Source organism: Muntiacus reevesi, chromosome 16 (assembly GCF_963930625.1).
Source record: "Muntiacus reevesi chromosome 16, mMunRee1.1, whole genome shotgun sequence".
Taxonomy (NCBI): Eukaryota; Metazoa; Chordata; class Mammalia; order Artiodactyla; family Cervidae; genus Muntiacus; species Muntiacus reevesi.
This window is the reverse complement of record NC_089264.1, coordinates 34,301,561-34,329,426: the sequence shown is the minus strand read 5'-3', so window position 1 is coordinate 34,329,426 and position 27,866 is coordinate 34,301,561. Positions and strand designations below refer to the sequence as shown.

Genomic DNA, 27,866 nt, shown 5'->3' with positions numbered 1-27,866 from the left:
TTGAAGGATTTTAAAAAACAGACTAGGGGACTTCCTTGGTGGCCCGGTGGCTAAGACGCCACACTTGCATTGTAGGGGGCCTGGGTTCCATCTCTGGTCAGGGAACTAGATCCCACAAGCCACACAGTGAAACAAACAAACAAATACTTAAACAAAACAAAACAAAAAGACTAGTAACGGAGAAATGTGTATTTTCCAGGCTGATGTCTTAGGCATGGGAATGCACGCTGCTGGGAGCACCTGCAGGCCTAGAGCTGGGCTCACAGGCAACCTGTGTCCTCTGCGCACACCAGCTGCTGGCTTTGCTCCCCATGTCCCCTCAGAGAGCTTGAGAGTCTGCAGTACTTGACATGACACGTGGGAAATCCCCAAATTCCACAGACACACAAGCTGACTTAAAACGTGTACTTTTTATGACTGCCACATCTGAATTGGCATCAATTTCAAAGTAAAAAAAAAATAACTAGAAATTAATTAGTTAGAAAATTTTTCCTAAGTTTTTGTTTTCTCTAAAATGTCTGGGTTTATCCACTCCTTCAACAGCCCAGTTTGGTGTACCCACTCTATCCCGGACACTGTGTGAGACGTGCAAGCTCCCTGCACTTAGGAGCTGACATTTAGGGGAACAGACTCAACTGTGCTCTGTGGAGCTCTGGACACTTGATTCTGGTGCAAGGCAACAGCGGACTACCTCGTGAATTGGACTACTGCCCTTCACAGTGTTCACACAAAGTCTGGGAGCTAGGGATGTAGGAGAGGGAGCACCACCCTAGGGAGGACACTGGAATAGGCGGCCTTGACAGGACTCTATTATTCTAACAAAGAGAATCAGGTCTAAACCTTACTAGTTTATTCAATTACAATCCCATGGACAGAGGAGCCTGGTGGGCTACAGTCCATGGGGGTCGCAAGAGGTGGACACCCCTTAGCGACTAAATTCCCACCATTCAATTATAATAGTATTCATTACATATTATACACATGTAATAGGGCTGTCTATTATACATCAGGTGCTAGAGATACAAAGAAAAAATTTATTTAGTCATTCCTCTAAGAAATCATTTTGAGGGCTTATCACATGCTAGATGGTTTTTTAGACACTGGAGAAAGTTCAGTGGCCCAAATAAATCTCTGTTCTAATGAATCTTACAGAAGGGGACAGTTAATAAAGAAAAAGAAGTAAAGTAGTGACGCAGACTACAGAGAAAAACACAGCAGGGTAAGGAGGGTGCTGAAGGTAGGGGCCATGGCCTGCTATTTCATATTGGGTAGCCAGGGGAGGCCTTTCCAATAAGGTGGCATGTGAGCAGAGACACAAAGGAGACGCTCTTTGAGGGAAGAGTATTCCAGGAAGAAGGAAAGCAAGTGCAAATGGCCTGAGGCATGGTCATGTTGTGTATGTTTAGGAACAGCAAAGAGGTCCCTGTATTTGCAGTCAAGAATGTGGACTGTGCCATAAATAACAGGGTGTCACTCACACTGAAGACCTATACATACATGAGCTTGATATACATGAACTTCCAGACTCCCTGGCTGATTTTCTGCACAGCAAGGGAGGGATCTGTCCTTCATAAACCCACACGAGCTCACACAGCCGTGGGTACACTTGGCAGGGCTCGCTCACCAGCACATTCACAGGCACGGCCCTGTGCTACTGTGCTCTGAACAGTCCTCCAGGGGGCTCTTTCTCTCGTCTGCTGCAGTATCTGGAGACCTGATTCCCAATTTCTGCTCACAAGATCACCTTGCTGGTGTCTGCAGAGGGGGCTGATGGTGTGGACCCAGGTATACATGTGCATGGAAGAAGGATACTGCTTTGTAGCAACACATGAGCCAACAACTCCTCTTACTTCAAATATCTGTCAGCCTAGTCTGACGAGGCACCTTGCCGGGTTGTTTCCCACGCTCTAGTAGTCTTATCATGGAGCATCGTGCCTGTCTACGTGATTGCCTGTTTCTCCTATTAGATCATTAATGTGCAAATGTCAAGGACAGTCTTAAATACCAAAAATATCTTTTGGCTTCAACTTTCGCTGTTTACACAAATTGTATCTTCAGTTAAATCAGGGTAAATGCATTCATTTCATAATTTTCAACTCAGAGATCCTTGTGCTCTCACCCACGAAACCCCGTCACAAACGTGGCACCGTATGAAAATATGCTAAATATTCATGTGATGAAATAAACTGAGTGACTGGCTCTTAGGAGAGACAACACTGCTGGCAGATATGGGTTTTAGAGTTAGAGATCTGGGTTCAAACACAGGTGACCAGCAGCAAGATCTTCAATAAGTAAACTTTGCATTTGAGATTCTTCTTCTCTAATACAGGACCATAACTTCAAACAGTTGGGAAGATAAAGTGAAAAATATAGAGTGTAAAAAGAGTTAGCTTGTCATAACTGTAGAAGAAATGCTAATTCCATTTATACACTACCTCCCTTTCCCATTCATTCATTTGGAAGTGTTTATTGAGCACATACTATGTGCTAGGCACTGGAATTACAAGAATGAACACAACAGGGCATTCAGAGTGGAAGGGATTCACTGATTATATAAGCATCACGTCACATGCATGTTATAGAAGAAAAGCAAAGGATGCTAGGGAGCAAACAGGGGAGAGATCACCTAGCCTGGGGCCACAGTTTACATTCCACGGTCAGGTCAAGGAGCCAATAACTACCAGTCTATCCACCTGACTCCTGTTAAGACTTGTCGCTGTCTGGCTGGGCCTGGCCGGACGTCACTCATCCTGCTCCTTCTTGTAGTTGTTCAGTCGCTCAACCACGTTTGACTCTGAAACCCCATGGCTTGCAGCACCCCAGGCTTCCCTGTCCTTCACTATCTCCCAGAGTTTGCTCAGATTCATGTCCATTGAGTCGGCGATGCTATCTAACCATCTCATCTTCTGCCGCCCTCTGCTCCTTTCCTGGCCTCAAATCACTGGTGAATGTTTGTTCCACCCCTTCTCCCTACCTGCACAGGATTTGGATAGGAAGTGGCAGGACAGCTCACCAGAGGCGGGCAGGACAGTATCAGCGCCCTCCACAAGGTAGTGTGCACAGGAAGGAACCACAGAAGTTAACAGGAGAGCCACATGAAGTGTAAACATTTACTGTTTGGCCTGACAAGAAAGGAAAATAAACATAACAAATTCCCCAAATTCATGTGAATTACCAAGCTTCAGTAGCCTTTCAAGACTGGATGGAATTGGAAGTGAATCTAAACAAACAGAGCTTTTCAAATCTTTCTGGTTCTAGTTTCAAAACCAGTACTTGTGTTCAGTCATGTCTGACTCTGCAACCCCATGGACTGTAGCCTGCCAGGCTCCTCTGTTCATGGAATTTTCCAGGCAAGAATACTGCAGTGGGTTGTCATTCCCTTCTCCAAAACCCTAAAGCTTCCATGAAATACAGTGAGGCTGAAATAACAAAGTCATCCATTTCATAAATACTTGTTGATGAGGATATTTCAGAATTTATCTCAAACCTTCTCAATGCAAATACAAGCCTTCACTTAAGCTCCTGTGATAACTAATATTAATTCTCATGCTTGATTAGAAAGTCTTATCTTTTCTCCTCTCTTTTTTTTGAAGCAGGATAAGAAAAAGGGAAATAGTCTTTTGTTTATTATGAATGTCCTATTTGTTATCAAAGGTATGCTTCTAAGCTCTTCTAAGCAGTAGGCTTAGAAAGCATAAAGAATGTAAAAATATCTTGAAGGAATTTAACACTTCATTAACCTTCAACTTCTGACTATAATGACCTCTCCCAGATAATGTCATACTCTTCCACATAATTAAAATTTTTTACATGATTTGCTCTTCTGACAAAAGGATTAAATATAAGGTTATCATTTTACTGTTCTGGATTTTATACGGAAACATGAAATATTTCAACAATAGAAAATAGCTTGTCAGAAGGAATCAAGCTGAAACATAAAGCATAAACTCCACAGAACTCTGAAAACCTGTTCTTTCAGGGTTATCTTCCAGAATCTAGAAATTGCTATTTTTAAGGACGACCTCTCTCCTGGATACTTCCACTTGTCAAATGAGTTTAAAAACAAACAAGAGAACAAAGTCTTTAAACTCCACATGCTCAGGGAACAGGGGGCTTCAGCTCTTGCACGTGTCATCCTATTTCGTCCAGCACGTATCATCCTATTTTATAAAAACATCAACCCTTCCAAAACTTAGCTGAAGAAATCACAATTAAAATTTTGACACTCTGAAGTGACTCTAACATTTTTTTCCCCCATTGCCAATGTGTCACTAAATGAATTTTAATACAAATTCATTTGTATTAAAGAAATGCAGATGAAATAGAAAAGGATTCCTCTCATCACTGACCATCTGAGACTTCAAGAGTCTCCTTTTGGGTAAGATTAGGTGTATAGGTAAAAGAAATTAACAAGACATGCAACAAAGGATTGACCTGTTTACTTTTCAATACATGCCTTCAAACAAAAACATACCTAAGGCTTCAAAATGATTATTTAAAAAATAACGTCACAGTTGTGCCTGCATTTGCCTTTGAGCAGCAGACTCTAAGAAGGCCTTTCCCTGTCTGTGTATCCCTCTGAGGAGCATTTCTGAGACTAAAGGTTAACATTTCTCATTCTAATGAAAATACTCACCAAACAAGAAAGACAAATCATCTTTCTGCCATAGCTGTCATTTGTTGTGTTATCGTCTATGAAGCTGAGCATTTACATGGAAAAATTAAAAGGGCAATATTAATGAGGACAATATCTGTCTTAATGGGAAATGAAACTGGGAACATTACCATATCCATTCATAGTGGGCATGTAATCTGATGTTATAAGAGAGTGGAAAAAAAAAAATACCAGCTAAACAGAATTCTAGGAGGGGTAACCAACCTTTAGACTCACTTTTCATTTCTGAAATTTAGGAATTAGTGCAGTATTACCAGAAAATCAGACAATTTGAGTTGCATAAGTTTTAGAAAGTGCTACCTATATTAAAATGTAGGAAATTATAATAGACTGTAAGCAAGGGAAAGAGGTTTAAAAACGGAAGTCAGATCTTTAACAGTCCTTCATCAATAATAAAGTATCTTTCAGTGAAGGAAACACATGCCGTCACGAGTAGGAACAGAATCCTCATCTCGTGGAGTGATGCCTTTCTCCCCTCCATTGGTGCAGTTGTGAAAGAAGGATGACACGGAGAGCTTAGTCTGGATTTTAACTCACTGCCTAATTTTATCTCCTCGCTGAAACGACCATGATGACAATGATTATTAATAGTGAGTGCTTCAGAAGTGCCAACGGTGGGCCAGGTGCTGATTGGGAAACACACATGGGCAACACATGTAAGAATAGTTCCTGGCCCACGGAAGGAAGGTTTGAGATTTTTTCCCTGTGATGCATCTGCCGTGAGAGCTGTCCACAAAAACACCAAGACAAACGGAGTTCAGCATGCATTTGTTTGGGTGCCACTTGGAATTTATGAGTTAATGTTACACAGTTCATCCCAAAGGCTGCTCTCTACCCTTTTATTTCCTGAAGAGGCAGAAAAGGGGAGAACTGAGAATACCTCTCCAGGAGGCTGGCAAAGCCATTTTCTTTAAAATAATGTTCAATGGCATGATGAGTAGGTGCTCGTTGTGAGCAGAGGAAGGGAGCAGAAAAAAGATGAAACAGAAGGAAACTAAAACAGTATCACGGGGACACTCTGCTCTGAAAAACAGTGACTAGAGACTAGAAAGAAGGTCTGCTTTTTGCCTGGGTCCCAAGGAAGGATGCATAAAGGAGCTGAAAATAAAAGATGAAAGCAGTGGCTCAGAAGCTGTGAAGTCAGGGAGAAGCCTCCCCTCCTATTGTCTGCTGGGTTAATGAAGAAGTGCCCGTGACAGATGACAAAGAGGAAATATGAGGAATCTAGAGAATTGGGGGGTGGTCGTGTCAGGTGACCATTCATTTCCAGCAATTTTATACCAAATTCAACATAAGTGTGCATTTTTCTCAGAAGGGGGTCCATAGCTTTCAAATTCTTAACTTTCTAGATAGGAAAACTTCATGGAGGTAGGAACTGCAGCAGTTATTACATCCCAGTTCCTGGCACATTACCTGCACATAGTAGGACTCAATATATATACTACTGAACAACCCATCAGTGAGTTAGGTTACTGCCTGAAAAAGATTAGGAATCAGTGGTTAGAGGGGGGATTCTATGCATAATTAACATATCAAGAGCCAGAATCTGAGAACAGGTTGAAAAAAGCTTTAATTCTTGCCAAAAAGAAAGCTGATCATGAGACTGAAGGTGCAGTTGGAAACATTTGGAAGTAGTGAATTATATACACAAGCATGAATGAAAAATGAAGCTCAGCACACTGAATGGAAGCCAGCATTGGGAGCAAAGGAAATAAAATACTTGGGTCAGGAAGGCAATGTCATCAGGCAACAGGGAAGCTGGGAAAGTCACCGAAACTTTAAGATACAGACAATAGAAGGGAGTTAGACATTATTTTCTCTGTCGTTTACTTAAAACAAGATACAAAACTCAGGGAAAGAACTGGAGTTAATAACTTGAAATGATTTTATGCTATGAAAATTAATGAAATCATCTCTGTGACAAATCCACTACAATTCACTATTACCTGTCTCAATCACTTAAAAAAAAATGCTTGAATTCATGGAAAATCAAACCAGTAGCTTTGGCTTTCATTTTGTCTTATTTTATGGAAACAATCTAAGGAGAAATCTTTCTGGTATTAAAGTTTATCTTCACAAGTCAAATAAAAGAATTCAAAAAAGCCCAAAAGAATAGAGTTCTTAGGATTTCTCAAGGAATTTCTTTTTTTTTTTTTAAATATATTTATTTATTTAAAAATGATCTTTTTTTTTTTTTGTGGGTTTTGTCATACATTGATATGAATCAGCCATAGAGTTACACGTATTCCCCATCCCAAATTCTATGTCTCAGTATTTGCCTTTCTCAACAACCAAAGTCCTGTCACTTAATCTTATCCATCTCTTCTTGATAAGCCAATAAATATTCACAGGGACTCTCAAGAATGTAAGAACAGTCCTGTCACAGTCACAATCTTACTTGGTAGCTACTCACCTCAAAATGCTGGGTCTGTCTGCTGTCCTTTTCATTTTCTCTGCTACAAACAAAATATAAACTGTCATTCTGTTTTATAATAATGTTTCTCATTCATTGAAATTATAATTTTATTTGTTTTAGAAGTTCAGTAGCTCTAAATAAAATTCTTATGAAATTAAAAAACAAAACAAAAAATTAAAAACTAGAAACAACACAAAACATGAATATGGTTATCTGTCTTTAATAGCACCATAGGAGATTTTCCCATCCTAAAGCATTTTCCTTGCTATAAAATGCTGTCGGTAAATATAGAGTTTGTTAATTTCATGTTTTTAGTTCTTTTAATGCACACTGCACTAAGTGAAAAAAATGTTTATTCACATTCTTATAAATGGCGTTAGGAGAAAACTCTTAAAATTACCTTCCATCAGACATCAGTTCAACATGATCAGATCCAGTCCTCTCATGAGATGGTGTGGGATTGAGATTTTCCATGTTCTGTAACAAAGCAAACCAACTGTTGGCCAGTAGTAATGGTAAGAAGGACATAACAACCGACCCTTCTTTAAGAGAGAACATCAGATAATAAGTAGATATTAATTAATTCTAGTCCTCAGATTCCCAACTTTGTTAAAATTAGTAAAATTATGACACTTTATTATACACTGCTGGCATAAAATTGTATACTGAACTTCATCATTCCATTAACAAAGACATCTGACAGTGGCACAGAAATGGTCATTATGGCCTATAACATTCCTGTTAGGTATTATCCACATTTTATAGCTAAATAGAGCAAAACCCAGACTCTCAGAATATTAGGGCAGCATTAGAAAAAGACCCGAGGAATCTGACTTCTAATGTAATCAGAAACCAGTGTCACATTCATTGCCTGTTTAACATCTTTTCAGTGTTTCTTGTCAAAATGATCTGAGGTGATATGCAGCTTGTATCTAAACTGCAAAATAGTCATCACAAAGACACGGGTTAACTTAAGAGCCTTTTCTTCTGTGATATTTAATATTAATCTTTACATGAGCCAAGATGGAAAAAAATAAACAGGAAACTTACTTCAAGTAGCATGTATTTCAGACTGACGGAGAGGGCTTAACACTTATTGGGAGGCATATTAGTAAGATTTTTTGACTGCCTCTGTGAAAACAGCCAGCAGTTTCTAAATGCAGCTAAGGTGACTGAGCACAAAGTAAGCCGTCCCCATGCAGGAAGATTACAAATATGCAAACAAGCGCACGTTTGCATTTGGTAGACTCAAACACAAAGCTGCCTTGGAGATTTGGACCCGAATTTCATTGAACTCAAAGACTCATTTCTGCATTAAAAGACTATTAAATACAATCCATGTATTCTGTGTTGTCGAAATAACACATTGAAGCAACATGCATTCATCTACATATTTATAATCTTCCACTATGAAAAGCCCATTGCAAAATACATCAAATTAAAGTTCACAGTGATCCTATGAAATTGAGATATACAAAAATCTCCACAAAACAAGCATATAGAGTAGATAGCTAATCTTGGGCTTGGTAGATGGATAAATTATTTTCCATTTATGGTGGTATGGTCAACTTGTCTGCAATTCTTAAAAGTTTAAAACCCTAGGTTCCATCAAGTATAAAAATAAGGGAGACAACATATCATAAGAGTTATTAATAGTGGCTCTGGAGTCAGAATGTTTGGATTTGAATCTTAGCTCCATCATTTATTAACTGTAGGATCTATTAAGATCGTACTGACTCTCAGTTTCCTCAGCTGTAAAATGGGGGTGGCAACAATACTTAACATAGGGTGGTCGTAAGGATTAAATGAGGTAATACATGTAAAGTATTAATGTCTTATACATTTAGTGAATATTAGCTGTTGGTGGTATTATGATTTCTAAAACTGTGACATCTCCAAGGAAATATATTACTACTATTTGCCCATAGTTAAGATGATGTCCCAGGAACTGGTAAGACAGTGTTTGTGTCTGCCATTACTGCATACCCATTTACATGTTTAGATAATTTACACAGATAATTATAGAATGGATCTGAGAAATTTAAATATATATATATATATATATAAACATTCAAAAATATGTACAGTTTTATACCTCTAAAGTTTGAGTTAGAAGAGGCTTCTCTAAAATGGCTCTCATTAAGCCAGAGCATAGTTGCTCTTATTACTGGAATGTGATTTTCCTGATAAAGAGCGATCCATCTTTGACAAAGAATCTTTGTTCACACTGGTAATCTTCAACAGAGTATCAAAATCTTTAGTGTAAGAGCTAATGCAATAGTATTAAATTTCCCTGAAGCGCTGAAAGATGAATTCCTAGGGAAAGCACAAGCCTCTACCTTCAGATCACTTTAAAACACTGTCCATGAAATACCTTCATAATTATACACAAACAACTATTTCAGAAGAAATAAAAATTTTCAGGTGGGAGGCTAAGATATATTCAGAAAGAACATAAAATAAACTATAATATAAATTTAAAGATATTTCACTTAGCAGAATGTTAGAAGATTGATTTTTTTCCCCAAAACAGAAAGAACCAAGTTGCAATCAACATAGGCTTTGAGAATTACAGAAAATATATAGTTATGTTTTACAATAGAAAGTTTTGCAAAAAGCAGGTGTGAAATGTGAGAAAGTTTAGCTGATTTTCAGGGTTAAGACAAGTTGTAACTTCAACTCTCTCGCCTACTCCATTTTTTAAAAAATGTTTGATCTGCATGTTTAACAACTCTCTAAGGACCTGAGTTTCTACAGATGTAACTGACAAAGGGTGACTTTCAAAATTGTTCAGTATTTCTCTCTAAAGCTTTGTAATAATTCCAGTTTTCATGTTGTCTTCTACACATCTGAGACTACTGAATATTCATAGTCTGCTTTCACCAAAGCAGCATGCGAGTACACAGTGTTCCTTTGCTAAAGTAATTAGGTTGCCCCTATACCTTCTGGAAACAGGAATATGTGAAGAATGTGTTACAATTGGCAACCTACAGCAATTTTTTTAAGAATGAGGCTAACAAGGGTATTAAAGATCTAGGAGTACATAACAAAAGTACCTATTTTCCATGGGTGCAAAACACTTTATAGACTCTAACTTCTATTCTTTGCCTAAGGGTTTGGGGAGGGAAGATTAAGAAATAGATCAGCCATTCCCCCACTTCAATGAGACGGGGAAAGGAGAAAATAGAATGGACAGGTCAAAATAATGGCTGAAATTTAGAAAGCGTCCATTGTAAGACAAGTATGCTACTGGACTTTCAAATGCTCTGTAGTTGTTAGCAGTGCTGGTCTTATGAGAAAATAGCGGCTCAATGACCTCTGAAGGGTTTTAACTGTTTTATGTGCCAAATGCTTCTCCAGGTGTGGTAAAACAGTAGTTCATTAATGTTTTCATTTAATAAAGTTTGAAGTAAAAGAACTCTTATAAAACATCATGTCTTATTGGATTAATTTAATTTTAGTTTTCTAAAGTTGGTATCTTTTAAAAGTAATAGATAATTTTAAGAAACAGCAAAGGGCAGATTATATCTTTAAGTATAATTTGATAAAACTGCTTTTAGAATTGCACTAAAAAAGACAGATAAATCTAGTTCTGCCTCATAGAGACTTTTGAGAACATACAAAATTTTTACAATTTACTTTGACGACTTGGGGGTGTCAGAAGAAATTGAATTTTAAGAACCACTCTCCTCAATTATAAATATGACCTAAAATCTATAAAGAGCAAAAGCTTTGAAAAAATTAGACTGTGGAGCTTATTTTCAGTTCTTCCCCCTGGCCCCTTCTCTGTTTTGGCATTGACAGCTAGGCTCAAACCTGTTTGATCACTGAAATACTTGAAAACACTTGGAGCACAAACAAATTTGGCTTCTAAAACTATAAAATGCTGACAAAGCCTTGATGCTGTGTGTGTGCTGTGCTTAGTCGCTTCAGTTGTGTCTGAATTACTCCTCTGCCCGTGGGATTTTTCTGGCAAGAATACTGGAGTGGGTTACCATGTCTTCCTCCAGGGGCTCCTCCTGACCCAGGGATTGAACCCCTGTTTCCTGCATTGCAGGCAGATTCTTTACCGCTGAGCCACCAGAGAAGCCTGACAAAGCCTTTACAGAGGACACTAAAAAAATGCCTTCTCTCAATATACAAATAATTCAGTTTAAAAGGCTACATGGAACACTGCTAGTCAAAACAAGTTCATTATTCTAGCCTTGAGGTATAAGAGAAGATATCTGATATATTCTCATTAACAAAGGATTCATGGCGAATTTAAATTTTTTTTGTATTCTTTTGTACATTTCGTGTTTTATGGCTTCAGTTCAGTTCAGTCGCCCAGTTGTGTCCGACTCTTTGCGACCCCATGAATTGAAGCGTGCCAGGCCTCCCTGTCCATCACCAACTCCCGGAGTTAACTCAAACTCATGTCCATCGAGTCGGTGACACCATCCAGCCATCTCATCCTCTGTCGTCCCCTTCTCCTCCTGCCCCCAATCCCTCCCTGTATGAATTAATCCATATTCAAAAAGAATTCCTGGTACTGTAAGAGGTCACCTAAGGAAGAGCTTGCTAGCTGTCCACCCAAATCCAGTCCACCTTTCTTGCACAGTGATGAAGGTGCCACGTGCCCAGTGAGAGCACACCTGAAGCCTCTCAGGCAGGTAGATAGGGCCATGTGACTAGCTTCTCTTTAACAGGACGTGAGAAGCTGTATGTATGCTTTCCAGGCCTGCCTAATAAGCTGCCTCACAAGGTTCACGCCTTGACACTCACTCATTCTCTCCTCTTGTGAGCTGGAATGCAGATGAAAAACACAAGTGCTCTGGAAGCTAGTTGCTGAAGATAGAGGCAGGTGGCCTGAGTCCCTGAAACACTGTGGAGCAAGTCTTGTAACTCCTCTCCTGAGCCCTAAACTGCTTTAGATTGTCACAGAAGAAAGAACTTTGATGGCGTTCAAGGCATTGAATTGTGGGTCATTTTGTTACCCGAGTTACCCTAAAAAAAAAAGTGTAAGTGCAAGTGTTAGTTGCTCAGCTGTGTCCAACTCTTTGTGACCTCAAGGACTGTAGCCCAGCAGGCTCCTCTGCTTATGGCATTCTTCAGGCAAGAATACTACGGTGGGTTGCCATTCCCTTCTCCCGGGGATCTTCCCAACCCAGGGATGGAAGCCAGGTCTCCTGCACTGCAGGCAGATTCTTTATCACCTGAGCTACCACAGTAAATGATATGGCAACCATTCATTCGCTCACTTTTCTTAAAACACGTTTTTGTGAGTGGTGGGTACAATGGTGGATGCTGACTGACAGGCGCTGGTCCTCGCCATCATCACTTCTGTATTTGGTTACTGCTCCAATTGTAGTCTGCTATACTGTTAATACTGTCGTAATTTTTAAAACAGGCTCTATCTGAACAGCCCTCACCATTCTTGTGCTATACAGTTGCCAGAGTGATCCTTTCAAAAGGTACTTCAGAAGATTACTTTCTTCTCTTCAATCCTCTAATGGCTTCTCATTTCACGCAAGGTAAATGTTAAAGATCTAAAAATGGCTAAAATAAAGCCTTAAGGGATCAGGCTCCCTGCTCTGCCTCTGACCTATCTCCTACAACACTCCCCCCTCAACGCTGCTCTGCCCAGGAGAGCCTTTTGCTCATCTTCCAAAGGCGAAGGCTGTTCTCCCTCTGCCTGGATGGTCTCTCCTCAGACATCCCGATGGCTCACTCCCTCACAGGTCCCTGCATAAGCGCCATCCTCGGCGACGCTGGACCTGAAGACTCAGTCTGCTCAATGTCCATCCTCTGCTTCCCACCCACACCCCATCTGACTCACCCCGCTTTGCTTCTCTCCACAGCACGTGCTGCCGTCTGATTACACGTTGGTTTGTTTCTTATCTGTCTCATCCTTTGAGAATGTAGACTTCCAGATGGCAGACAGTGTGTCTGTTTGGGTCACCATTTTGTCTTTTGTGCTTAAAACGGTGCCTGTCATACAGTTAATTGTTGTATGTTTGAAGGAATGAATACGTTTCAATCTGCGGCTCAAATGGTGGGGTTTATTTTTTTTCACCTTACATTGACACCACTCAGCGAATCACTGTTAGGTGGCTTTTGATAGGAGTTCTTGCTGGGTTATATTGCATTAAAACCAAGAGTTGAGATTTTCAACACTAGGTAAATGATTGTTCTTATAAACAGGCAAAATGATTTGGAAGGGGTGGAGGAGAGAGTGGAGGCATGAAGATGTGCTAGGCGGCTGTCCTGATATTCCAGACTAGTTACAAAAAGCGCCTCGGCTATGGCAATACAAAGGGAAGAGTGGGGGGCATATTTTTAAAGTAGAGTCAACTAGATTTGACATATGACAAACACTGGAAGAAGGATTGGGAGTAAGGAAAAGGAAAGGCCTTAGAAAATGACTAAGCAGATGAGGACCTGGAGGAAAAGATGATTCATTTGATTTTCACATACTGACCTGAAAGTACTGTCTAAGGAGAGCTTCACAGAGCATCACAGAAGTGTTGCTTTGGAAGTCGTTTCCAAAGAGGTGACATCTGACACCACAGTAGAGAAGCTCTCAGGTGCAGTGCTGACGGGCAAGGGATGAGGCAATAATCTGTGTAACATTTATATCTAAGCATGTCGTGTGGAAAACCAGTCAGTGAGGGACACAGGAACGAGGAATGGGGTCATCGTGGTAAGAGGACAAAGAGAGATCAACATCCTGGTGGTCAAGGGAGAAAGATTTCTGAGAAAAAGGGACAGAGGATCAAGAACCTCAAGGACTTCAGGAGGCCAAGGACCAAGCCAACAGCAGCACAGTGATCTGAACAGACCAGAAACAACCACGCGTTCAGCCAGTGACACAGGGAAAGGAGTTTCTTCAGAGAAGCGGGGGTGGAATCTGAATTACAGGAGTTGGTTAGCAAGTATGGAAAGAACTGGAAATGCAGATTGTTTAAAATTTTTGATGGCAAAATGAAGGGCAAAGATTGACCATCAGAACAGAGGGAGCAGAAAGAACTTATATAGGAACTGTTTTCAGTTTTTCCTATTATTTAGCACATTTCATTGCACTTAAATCTCACAAAAAACCACAAAGAAATAGAAATACTCCCATGTTACAGAGTAACTGCTCACCTGCCATAGCTATTAAGTGATAAAGTTGGAGCTGAAATTCACGTTTGAGTGTAAGACCTAAGCTGCTTCCTTAAACCCTGCCTATGATTTCAGAGGGTGTATGTGAGATTAAATAGATGCTGTTTATGAATAAGAGGGCTACTAGACCATGTTTTTTTAAATATATAAAATGTAAAGCTTATTAAGGCGTTAGTATAATCACATAAAGAATATTTGGAAAATATTCTTTGGATGGAGTAAAAATTGGCCCTAATACTCCCACCATCACTATCACCACCACAATACTATGTTCAACCCTTTTAGGTGTATTTCCTTTGTCTTTTTTTCTAGGAACATATTTATATACATATATTCACACATAAATGCATGCACTATGTATACTGCTTCATAACCTACTTTTAACATTGAGGGAGAGTATCATGGAACCCAAGCTCCACCACTTATGTGTGAACTTGGGCAGCTGTTTATCTCCTGTGCTTCATTTTCCTCATGTTCACAATGAGAATATTAACAATAATAATTACTACTTTATGGGTTATTGGGAGGATTAAAGTTGATAATATATGCAAAGCACTTTTGCTGAACATTTTTCACTTTATTACATAGTCTTCAGAACCATAATTTTTATTTGATGCATAATATCTTATTGAATTGACATACAAATATTACTTATCTGGTCTCCTACTTTTGAACATTTAAATTGCTTCTAATTCTCCATGATTATAGACAACCATGTGGTGAGCAAATCAGTACTTCTGGTCCTTTCCATATGTACGATGCTGTCTCCAGAGCAGAAGAGCAGGGGTAGGATTATTAGATAAACTGCCTGAATTACGGTGGAGAAGGCAATGGCACCCCACTCCAGTACTCTTGCCTGGAAAATCCCATGGATGGAGGAGCCTGGTAGGCTGCAGTCCATGGGGTCACGAAGAGTCAGACATGACTGAGCGCCTTCACTTTCACTTTTCACTTTCACACATTGGAGAGGAAATGGCAACCCACTCCGGTGTTCTTGCCTGGAGAATCCCAGGGACGGGGGAGCCTGGTGGGCTGCTGTCTATGGGGTCGCACGGAGTTGGACACGACTGCAGTGACTTAGCAGCAGCAGCAGCAACTGAATTATGGCTTGTGATTCAAACTGTTAAATTGTGCCCTAGAAAGAATGTTTTTGAGATAGAGGCATTTTCTAGGCCAACAGAAATGAGCTACTGATGAGAAAGCAATGAAAAGTGCATGAGTGAGTGAGTGAATGAGTGTGTATATGTTTGTACACGTACAAGAGGTGGAGAGACGGATGCAGAAAACCTAATTTTCAAGGATACTTAATCTTAGATTTTAGAAAAACCTTTATCATTTGAGCAGGTAAGAAAATGGGTAGAGATCTAGAGAAATTCTGAAGCAGGAGAGCGGGAAGTCACTGAAACACAAGCTTGCTGTCTTAGCTCTTCAAAGGCAAATGAGGGCACAAGGTTTCCATCAGAGAGAGGCTAGAAGGGCACAGGTGTGAGCTGGCGGTGCAAGAAGAGAGCAGAAGGTTCTGACCACAGCAATCATTAGAGATAAGGCTGAGCACTCAATGCCACTCACTACCACGAATTTTTGAGTTTGCAACTATCTGCAGTCTCTTGGTCTCTGCTGCTCATGATAGTTCAAAAGGGAAAAGGACAAGGCAAAGTACACAGACAGTTCCCACTCTAGAGATTCTTAAACTGCAAGATGTTCTTTTTAGGTCTCTTTGGCTGTGTTATGGACTGGCGAGATCACTGTAAAATTGTCACTCAAACTCTTCAGTTCCTCTCCTCTCATTTTCTCTGGAAAATGCTTTGCTCCCATAGCTCCGTCAAAACTGCTCTTATTGAGTGATCTCCAGCTTGCTAATTCCAATAGCTAAACTTTCGTTGTTCTACTTGGTTAACCATCTGACCTTCTTTCCAGCTACAGATACCCGATTCACTTGGCTTCCAAAACATCAAACACACCTCATTTTCTCCTTTTTTGCTGTTGTCTCCTTCTTAACTCTCCTCTACTGGTACCCTGTTATCTCCCCATCCTCTACATGTTCATAGGCCTCAGGGCTCATGGTCCCTGAGGTCACTTCCCTTTTCTGTTCAAACTTACACCCTTGATTACTTCATCTAGTATACTGACTTTAAATACTCTGGGTTCGATCCTTGGTCAGGGAACTAGGTCCCACATGCCACAACTAAGAGTTCAAACGCTGCAATGAATATCAAAGATCTTGAATGCCGCAACTAAGACAGAGAATAGCCCAACAAACAAACTCAAAAAACATGTCCAACATTGAACCATGATACCATCTCCCAAACTTCTCTCGTCTCCATCTTAGTAAATTGGTATCACAAACCTTCTAGTTGCTCAAGGCCAAAAACCATGGCATTATCTTTCATACTATGCAGGTGATATCAGGAAATCTTACCAATTCTATGTTCAAAATATATCCAGAAAGCAATTATTACCTCATGACGACTGCACTACAGTACTCTAGGGGGACATTTTAGTCACTGTGAACAATGTCCCCACAGCAGTCCCGCGTGCAACCTGCAAGGCAATACGTGCTGGCTTGCGGATCACCTTAGTTCATGCCATCATCAGCGCACACCTAGATTTTTGCAATAGTTTCCTAACTGGTTTCTCTGCTTCTGCCCTTGGCTGTGTCCTGTCTAGTTCTCAACACAGTGGTCAAACCAAATTTCAGGAAGTCACATCACCGCTCTACCTAGAACCCTCACATGGATTCTCATCTCATCTCATCTCATCTCATCTCACCCAGATTAAAGGCAGAGTTTTTATAATGTTCTATGAGGCCCTACTTAATTTGTTCTCTCCTCACCTTCTGTTATCTTTTTCACTTTCCTCCTTCTCTTCTAACCTTAATGGTATCTTTGCAGTTTCTTGAACATTTCATATAAGTGATTTTCTTGGGGTCTCTAAACCTGCTGTGATAGTATGGTTTGTTTTCTTACTTCCTCTAGATCTTTACACTCAAATTTCAAATTCTTGGAAGGCCATATCTAAAACTCTATTTAAAATTGTAACCGCTGCCCATTTATAATTTCTATCCTCATTTTTTGCTTTATTTTTCTTACTAATAGTTATCACTGTGTAATATATTTTATGGTTGACTTTTTTAATCTTGATTTTGTCTGTTTTTCCCACTAGAATGTAAGCTCCATGAGGGCAGTGATTTTTGCCTGTTTGTCTCACAAATGTATCCCCAGATTCTGACATATTTTCTGGCACAGAGAAGGTATATTATTACATATGTTTTCCAGAAACAAAAGTTTAGTCAGTGTATAAAGAACTTGAAAAGGAATAAGAGAAGGTTTTGGAGGAGAGTGGGGGAAAGTAAAAATAGAAGTTTAAAAGTAAGTAGGAAATTAAGAAACACAACTTCACTTTCTTTTTTTTTTTTTGTTACAATTTTTGCTTTTAATAGTTACACATATTTTAAAGAACTTAAGAGGAGACATTTACCATTTATGTTCTTTCTTGATTCCTTCTGTTCCAAGTTTCCCTCTGCTATTATTTCCCTTCAGCCTGAAAAACTCCCTTGAGCACTTCTCTTACAGGAAGTATATAGTCCTCTTAAGTTTTCCTTCATCTGAGAACTGACTTTATTTTACCTTCATTTCTGAATTTATTCTCTCTAGGTATAGTTATATTCTTTCAGCACTTTAATGATGTCCCGCTGTCTTCTCACTTCCACAGTTTCTGATGAGAAATCCCTGGCAATTGAAATCATTGCTCTATACCTAATTAACCATTTTTATCAGATTGACTTTTTTAAAATTATAGCAAAATGTGCATACACATATTATAAAATTTGCCATCTTAATCATTTCTGGGGAATGAGTTGGCAGTTCTAGTAGTTAAAACTGCCAGGCCCTCGGTTCAATCCCTGGTCAGGGAACTAAGATCCTACAAACCACACGGCATGGCTATATATATATATATATATATAGTATTGTTGTTGTTTAGTCACTAAGTCTTATCCAACTCTTTGCAACTCCATGGACTGTAGCCCACCAGGCTCCTCTGTCCATGGGATTTCCCAGGCAAGAATACTGGTGTGGGTTGCCATTTCCTTCTCCAACAACTTCACTTTCAGGATGTACTCTAGACAGTAGTCACTATCATGTTCCCTGGCTATTTGCTTTGGGGTTACCTGCGAAGATGAGATTTAAAATTAATGGAATGTGAGAGTCAGGAAATATCTTTGAGAATACCCTCACTTCACAGATGAGAAAGTTTTGCTTCTGTCTGAGTTGTGTTGGCAGGGCTTTAAATTATTCATTGCAACAAAGACATGTTCCACTTAGCTCACTTATGTCAACATGTGACCTGCACAATCCTGGAACGTGGAAACTGGCAGCTAAGGTGGGGACAAATCCTTTCACAGAAAAAAAAAACAACCCACAGAATGCAATTAAGCTCTCTCATCCAAATGTTTTTAAATATCAACTATGTCCACAGTTTTAGCAATCACAAATGTATTCTAAGCAATAAATATACTTTTCCAGTTTCATTAGCTATTACCACTTAGCTAATTTAAGATACTATTCCTGGTGGAAAAAATATTGATGAAAACAAATCATGGGCCAAATAAAGAACTAACAGAGTTAGTATCATTTAGTTTATTAAAAATTTTACTTTTCCTTCAAATAAGAATTAAGTTAGTGTTAAAAACCATTTAATGCATAATGGTTCCAAAGCTTGCATGCATGCTAAGTCGCTTCAGTTATGTCCAACTCTTTGCAATATCATGGATTATAGCCCACCAGGATTCTCTGTCCATGGGATTCTCTAGATGAGAATACTGGAGTGGGCTACCATAGCCTCCTCTTAGGGGTCTTCCCAGACCCAGGGATCAAACCTGTGTCTCTTATGTCTCCTGCACTGGCAGATGGGCTCTTTACCACTAGCACCACCTGGGAAGCTACATTTGTAGAACTGTGTCAGACACCAGTCTGAGGTGTGTGACTCTGTCCACTCTAGTTGATCAGTTTGTTTCCAGAAACAGGGTGTCAAGACATTTGGGGGAAAATAGACTAAACAGGCTTTCCCTAGATTTGCATTTATGCATATTTTCTTTAAGGAATAAAATTGGGAATTTTCTCTGAGCACAGGCAGAAATTGACAATGGGAAAATAGGTGGCCCATGAGTTTTGTTACATTTATAGAAAACCCAGCAAGCAGGTAAAAACTGCTGAGATAAACCAGAACAGAGGCTTTAAACACTGTGAGAGAGTGGATATTACCTATTTTATTAGAGACTCCAGTTCATGTTATAAAATTCAACTTCAGTTTTTTTGGGGATTAAATTTCTGAAAGCTAAAGGAAATCAGAAGACAGACTTTGGTTCTCACTTTTCAAAGAAACTGAACGTACACAATAAATGATGATGTATATTTATAGTTAAAGTGGATAAATACTGAGTTATTGACTAAACTCACTTGCATAACTTATATATCAAATTCATGAACCAGCATTTAGGTCTGAGGTTACTGTGTAGGAGGTTAATTTGCTTCTGATTAATATAGGGGAAAAAAACCATAGAGTATAGCTTTGAAATTAAATTTCTGAACACAAAGTGATTTCTGAACACAAAGACAATTAATCCTATTTCCATATGCATTTTTCTTTGACCTCACTTTAAACTCATTAATTTTTTTATATTCATATAGATAAGAACGATAAAATGGAGGAAAATAAGGAAAAATGCTTTGATAATTTTATTCTAAATATAAAGTTTTAAAATGCTCAAAAGAATGAGATAAAAGTCAGACCAATTTCAATAACATTGAAATCAAAGTGTGTGTTGTTTCTGGTTCCTTTGGCAAAATTCAGTGTTTCGTGAACTAGATTTTTAGTTATTAAAAAGAAATAAAAGTGTGTATACTTAGTACCTCTAAGGTCTCTTTCAGAACTCATGTCCTATAATTCTGTGAAACTAGAGCTTGACATTAGTTTCTATTTTTTACAAAGCAAGGAAAAGAGATGTGGTATTTCCTAAATGGCAACAAGTAAAAGTTTTATAGAATCATGCACTTACCACAAGACCATCTTGACTTTCATTGAGCTCAGAAAGTTTGGAACTGGATTTCTGACATTTAGGTTTACCCCTTTCTCCAATATAACCAGAAGTATTTTCATATAATTTTTCTACTTCATGAGCATTCAACATACATTCATCCAGATTGCTGAAGCCAGAAGGAATACTTTCTTTGTTGAGAAGTCCCCTTGAATTGAAAAAAAAATAGTTTCATTTTACTTTAAAAGGCAAAAAGGACGTTTTAATGACACTGCATCGATATGCAGAAAGAAGAGTGCCTAGAAGTTCCATGTTTCATCTTTTATCAAAATCTGAGCAGAGTGCTACTCCTGAGACCACTTGGTACCAAATGTATCAGATTAAAAGAGAAATTATTCCTAAAGGCAAACTGGTGAGGGTTGTGTTTCTACCAATGAAAAGCTTTTGTATTTGTACCGAAAGTAATCTGTATTCAAAACCAGGGGAATAGTGTAAACTTGCAAAGACATTTTTCATTATTTGTAGGTTTTATATACATACACATACATGAATCTTATAAATTAATATATTAAGGAAAATCTGAAAAGGAAATACATCTTTTTCTCCAGAATGGGACACTGATTTTCTCCAATCGAGAAAGACATTTTATCATGCAACAAATGCATTAATACCTAAATCTGACTATATTAGATGATCCTGGTAAAAATGATCTAACAAGAACTATGGAATACAAAGCATTTTAACTGAAATATGGATTCATTACTTCCCAGTACCAGTTTCTGAATGTAAGCTTATAACTAGAGTTCCTTCATGACTTAGTTTTAGAAGTTTTAATTACAGAATTTAATTCATTTAATGCTCTTGAAATGCTTCCCTTAAGCATTTTAACATTCTCTTTTAAGAGATTTTTCAAGAAATTAAAGTACTTGGCGAAATTTTACTACATCACAGAACAGATTAAACCATCATTGCAGCACCATTTTGGAGAAGGCAATGGCAACCCACTCTGGTACTCTTGCCTGGAAAATCCCATGGATGGAGGAGCCTGGTAGGCTGCAGTCCATGGGGTCGCGAACAGTCGGATACTGCTGAGCGACTTCACTTTCACTTTTCACTTTCATGCATTGGAGAAGGAAATGGCAACCCACTCCAGTGTTCTTGCCTGGAGAATCCCAGGGACGGGAGAGCCTGGTAGGCTGCCGTCTATGGGGCCGCACAGAGTCGGACACGACTGAAGTGACTTAGCAGCAGCAGCACCACCATTTGGTCAGGTACAAATGAATGAGGCTTACTCTCCATCATGGTGTGACCTTAAAGGTACTTCCCTACAACTAGAGATTACCATACTAAATGAAGTTAAGTCAGATTAGAAAGACAGATACCACATGATATCACTTACGTGTGGAATCTACAATACAGCACAAATGAACCTAACTACAAGACAGAAAGAGAATCATGGACATAGAAGACAGATTGGTAGTTGCCAAGGGCATGGGAGGGAGGGATGGCATGGGAGTTAGGGATTGGCAGATGCAAACTGTTGCGTATAGAATGGATAAACAACAAGGTTCCACTGTATAGCACTGGCAACTACATTCGATATCCTGGGATAAAGCATAATGGAAAAGAATATAAATGTGAAGTATTTATGTGTGTAACTGAATCACTTTGCTGTACAGCAGAAATTAACACACTGTAAATCAACTATAATTCAATTTTAAAAATATATAAAGATAACTCCTAACCACCCAAAACTGTATTTGAAATAAGTGAGTTCCAAAGTGTAAAAATAAATGAACATATTTTACTATCAATCATATCCCCAAATGAAACCGAGTAAATTAAATATTTATTCTGTAATTTAAATTCATATCCTGTCTTAGATAGGCTATCATGGAGGCAAAATTATGAATGAAATATTATCATAATATTTTCACCATTACACTATCTTGGTGATTTTTAATACTCCATATTGAATCTAGCCTTATTTTATACTTTTAATGTACAAATACATACATTTAGTAAAATTACATAAAAGATGTATGCTACATTTATAAGAAATATTCCAAGTATAAAATAAATGAATACATGAGGAAAAGTTGCTAGGGACGAACATGCAGGCACATACACAAACACTCTTAAATCTCTCTCAAACTCACAATGATTTCACTATAATATTTAACTATGTCTCTTTCTTTGTATTTTCTTAATTCCTGGGGTATAGATCCAATTATAATTTTTTAATGGAGGAATTTTTAGGGTTGAAAGCTGTTGGAGTCGGTGATGGACAGGGAAGCCTGGCGTGCTGCCGTCCATGGGGTCACAAAGAGTCGGACACCACTGAGGTACTGACAGACTGTGTCCCCTCACCTCCCCAGTCCACATGGATGAAGCCCTACCTGCCAGTGCGACAGGGCCTCTGAGGAGGTAATTAAGGTTGCCTGAGGTCATAAAGGCGGGGACTTAATCCAAGAGGACTGGCATCCTTATAAGAAGAGGCAGACACCGGAGAGCACAGACGAAAGGCCGTGTGAGGAAAGGCCGTGTGAGGACGCTCACTGAGCGGCGCCGTCCGCAAGGCAGAGAGGTCTCGGCCCGCACCCGCCCTCTCAGCGCCTTGATCTTGGACTTCCACCTCTCTGAACTGTGAGGAAATGCGTTCCTGTTGTTTAAGCCTGTGGTACTTTGTTATGGCAGCTTGAGCAGATTAATACAAAAGCTAAAGATTATTTTTAGAATCTAAAGGACCAAGTTTATTTTCTAATCTTTTTGAACAGTGAATGAATGACTGGAATAAATCCTGTTCAAATAAATATCCCCAAATCTAGCTGTGCAGTTGTGCTCAGGTGGAAATCCTGCTGTCCTCAAAGGCTGCTCTTTGCTCTTGTGTGAGTCGGTGCCTGGGCGACCCTGAGGAGCAGAGGAGCACGATCCTTCCAGTAATATCCCGACTCTCACACCTGACGCCACCGCGATTTAATCTGAACTTAGATCCCGGTGGCCGCTCACTCTCACTCCCCACATCTCAGGTTTTCCTTTTTCAGAGTTTCCTCCTTCCCCTACATGCATGCACATGTAACGTTCTGGCAACACTGAACTTTTAATATTCTAAGATAGCACGATTTTCTTTTAGTTTGTAGTAGGAATTTAATATCATATTTATATAATAAAAATATGTATTTTTTAGTTCATTGTGTTTTGAAAGATTAAAATCATTTTCAATAGCCATGCTTTGCTTTATTAAAAAAATATTTATTATGAAACTTTCAACATAGAAAAATACAGGGACTATCACCATGAACTTCCTTATATCCACCACCAAGATTCGACAATATTTTCATGCTCTTGGCAGATGGTCAATTTTTAAATGAGAATTAAATTGAGCTCTCTCACATAATGAATATATTCCTTAAACTTTTATATTTTTAGTGTAATAAATAATAATATAAGCCTGATAATGTTTCCTTATGAACTGAGACAAATAAGAAATCATGTACACTAAAGTATTTTTAGTCTGTCTTCTGCATTGCCTATTTTAAAAAATGTCATAATGGTATTAATACAGACTTTATTGACTCTCCAATCTCGCCCTGAAACATGGGGATATTTTTCTAAATGGTTGCAGGAAAATAACATATCATAGATTTTTCAAAACATTTTAAAACCATTCCACAGGGCTAATAGTTTTGAACAGAAGATAGTGAAGTGTAGCTTTTATTCTTCCTAATTTTTTAAGCAAAACTTGACAGAAATCTTAGATAATAAATCAATTATGTATAAGCAAACACTGAGAAAAACATACTTGCTATAGGTTATAGTAATGATTCTTAACATTTGCAAATCTGACACCATGTAAGTGCATCTCTTGGGACATACTGAAGAGGACCTTGGGTGCGGGGGCAAAAGCAGCAGAGCTAGAGCTCTGAGAGATAGGGCCTTGTTCCTCCAAAGCTGTGGAGAGCTCAGAGCAGCCAATGAGCTTTGGCTGAAAGCTAAAGGAGAAGGACTCTTAAGACATGATAGTGACTAGGGTGACAGGTTAGGAGGGGCCTTATGACCAAGAGGGTGAGGCTAACAAGGAGCATGGGAAGGGGACTTCTGATCACCCAGACCACACACTAAGGAAATGAATCAGGTGTGACTGTAAGTTTCTTCTGCCATAAACAGTTTGCACGCCAAGATTTTCTCCCTCAACACACAGTTGACCATGATGAGTGAGAAGGATGAGCAATAAAGGAACTCCAGAAGAGGAAAAGGCCAGAGCTTCATGGACACCTCTTCAGATTGTTAGGGGAAGCACATTGACTGAAACCACCCACCCTGGCCAGGCACCATAGTAACCATTTGCATGAGTTGTTTTATGACAGGAGGTCCTGGTAAGGAACATGGAACTAATAAGCCACCACCAATTGGAAGAGTTCAGGAAAGGTCAAAAGGAGACACCAACATGTCCGACCACCTCCCAGAATCCTTCTCTCTGGCATCCATCTTGGCTGAACAAGGCGTGCACCACCAGGAAGGACTCTGAGTCAGAATGATTGGCCAAAGACAACCCGGAAACTAATCCCATCACCATAAAGTCGACTGCAAGCCGAGCCAGGTGGCAGAGCCGTTCTCCTGGGTTCCCTGACCCTACTGCTCTCTACCCGGGTGCCCTTTTCCAATAAAGTCTCTTGCTTTGTCAGCACACGTGTCTCCTCAGACAATTCATTTCCGAGTGTTAGACAAGAGCCTAGTTTCGGGCTCTGGAAGGGGTCCCCCTTCCTGTAACAAGATGGTTAGTTAGTCTCTGCCATCCTCCACCTCCTTTTGTTCCCCTGACGTTGATAGTGGAGAATAATCAGGTAACTTGTAAGGAAACATCCTCAGATGTGGGAAGCTGTATTTAAATTCTGCAGGAGTGGTTATGCTCTGTTTCCTATTTCTCTCCCCGTCTAGCACCCTGTTCACTTTTGACTTTACCCCTGCCATGCTCCTCCCTGGTCCACCCAATGCACCTGCCTCCACCAGGACTATCGCCCAGCTTTGTTCTAACATGCTCCTCTCCGTCCCAACAACAAGGGTAGAAAGCATGATGTCGTGACACACAAGGATTTTAAAAATGCAGAGCTGTTACATACAGTGGGGCAAAAAATAAAGCAGAGACTAAGAACAGTGTTAAATGAATAACTGGTGCTTGCTGAATAACACAATATAGGCAGTATACAAACTAATTATATTCCTAAACATTTTCTATAAAGCTTACTCAGTAACTAATTTTAAATGTAAATATGTTCTATATTATAATTTTCCTATTTTCTAAAAGGAAATGTTATAGCACCCCCCCACCCACCAGCTCCAAAACAAATGTTTTCAAAAAAGTGTTGCTTATTAGCACATGAAAAGTCAGTGGGTTATATAACTGATACTTTTTAATTTTTAAAATTACATTTGCTAAAATAGCTCTTAAATATCTCAATAATGTGAAGCATGGAATTTATTTATACTATTTATCTTATATCTTTAAGCAAAGATAAGTTTCTTTTTCCCCATAAACATTTTGACATAGATTATGAGTGCAGGTGAAAAAGAATGTGGGGAACTAGGGTTTGGTTTAGTTCGACATTTAGTTTGACATTTAATACGAAGTACAAAATAATAACTTTATAGAGACTAAATGCTACAGTAGGTGAAACTTTCAGGAAAATATGAGAATATAGTCTATTATATATAAATTTATTTCCCTTAACAATTTAAATCATGATTATTCAATAACATGAATGGTAATTATTCATTTCTATATTATCAAATTTTTTAATGGGGAAAAGAGTTTATTGTAATACTCTTCTTGAAATTCATGCTAAGAGAATGCTTTGAAATGAGCCATTGTAATAATAAAGAACTCAAGCATTTCCTCTTGTTAGACTTGAGCTTAGCCTTTCTTATACTAAAACATAATCAACTGTCAGAGCATTCCAGTGACATTCTGGTATTTAATCAGGTCAATATAAGTAGGGAAATCTGCTGGCTCATAAGAAAATCTAACAGCAAGATGAATGTTGTCTAACAAAGAAAAAAACCACCTCTGGACAAGCATCTGGCAATTTTCTCTTCTAATGGTGCAGGATCGTCCTAAATAAGATATTGATGAGAAAGCCATTGAAATGTATTAAATTGGAGGTAGCTTTCCACCACATATGAAATATCCAGATGAAAATGAAATATTTATTCAATCACCTGTGAATTTCTAAATGTTAGCTAAGCTTAGAAGGGTCAAAATGAAAACTTTTAAAGTTTTAGCCTGAATATTGAAGTAAGCATGCTATAGTCACAAATTCAGACATGTATCATATATTTTTAAAAGAAGAGAGCAAATGTAAACAAGAGTATCAATGCCAACTCACACATCTCTGCTGTGTCGAATTTCATCCTGCTCCTTAGCCTGGCGGCGTCGCTGTTTGGTGGATGTGGAGGAAGATGATGATGTCCCAGATTCCGAGTCCTCTGAACTTTGGCCTCCAGAGCTATTAACATCAAAAAGATGTTGTTCTACAGCTGACCGGATGGTTCTTTCTAAGAGCCTGGTTAAAAAAAAAAAATCAATAACTGTGTTTAAAAATATGTCCCCATACATAGACAACAGACTGGTACTTGCCAAGCGGGGGAGGAGGTTGGGGGAGGGATGGATTGGGAGGTTGGGGTTAACAGATACAAGCTTTAAAATGCAGAATGGATAAACAACAAGGTCCTACTGTATAGCACAGAGGACTATATTCAGTATCCTATGATAAACCATAGTGGAAAAGAATATTTAAAAAAGAATGAATCACTTTCCCGTACAATCATAAATTAACACAACATTGTAAATCAACTACTCTTCAACAAAAAGTCCCCATAGTATTGGAAATATCAGCATTTCCAATGGAATATCTACTACCACTTCATGAGCAAAGACAGTATGAGGAATTAATCCTCCAATATTTGCACTGTGTATGAGAAACAAAACTAAATGGAACACATTCCACCAATCAGATAATTGTGTTTTCCATCTTTGTGGGTCCAGAATTACTGAAATGCTCACAGCAGATTTAGCAACAATTATAGGAGGCATTCAGGAAATAAGGATCAGTTAATACAAGGCAGAATGAGGAAAGATTTTTTTCCCTCAAGGAATAATGAACCTATTCTTACAAAGGCAAGTATCTTCCAGATTTCATACCAGTTCTGCAGGGGAAGACAGTATGATTTACAAAGCAAATTGGCACAAATAATTTTATGATCCTTACTATCCATTTGAATCTCTTGACGATAAAATTACATAGAAAATAATGCTATTAAAAAAGAACAACTTACCAGAGCAATTACTCTTAATAACAGAAGGGTAAAACTTTCTGAATCTCTAGTCAGTTAAATTGTGATATAAATGATTGAAACTATATTCATGCAAACATACCAATATATACTACTGAAGAAAGAAGGACAGATTTATTTTATTCAACCTGAAGAAAACAGGTAAGCACAGGGGCTGACAAAAGTGATAAGATAGATAAGGTATCATTTTTAAAGCTATATAGTCTTTCAATATGTCTAAACTCTTATCACTTCATTATTTAATTCTG

General features: G+C 38.8%; 1 protein-coding gene across 8 annotated transcripts in view; it reads right to left on the bottom strand.

Moving 5' to 3' along the window:
* FAM13A (family with sequence similarity 13 member A) overlaps window positions 1-27,866 on the bottom strand; it is a 298,485-nt gene that overhangs the window by 37,939 nt on the left and 232,680 nt on the right. For all 8 annotated transcript variants that reach the window (XM_065907141.1, XM_065907137.1, XM_065907138.1 and 5 more), the window contains 4 exons: window positions 26,652-26,828; window positions 20,290-20,476; window positions 7,492-7,568; window positions 7,089-7,131 (listed from right to left, as the gene is read on the bottom strand). In XM_065907141.1, the coding sequence (XP_065763213.1) occupies window positions 7,089-7,131; window positions 7,492-7,568; window positions 20,290-20,476; window positions 26,652-26,828 (484 nt within the window). The remainder of the gene's footprint in view (window positions 1-7,088; window positions 7,132-7,491; window positions 7,569-20,289; window positions 20,477-26,651; window positions 26,829-27,866) is intronic.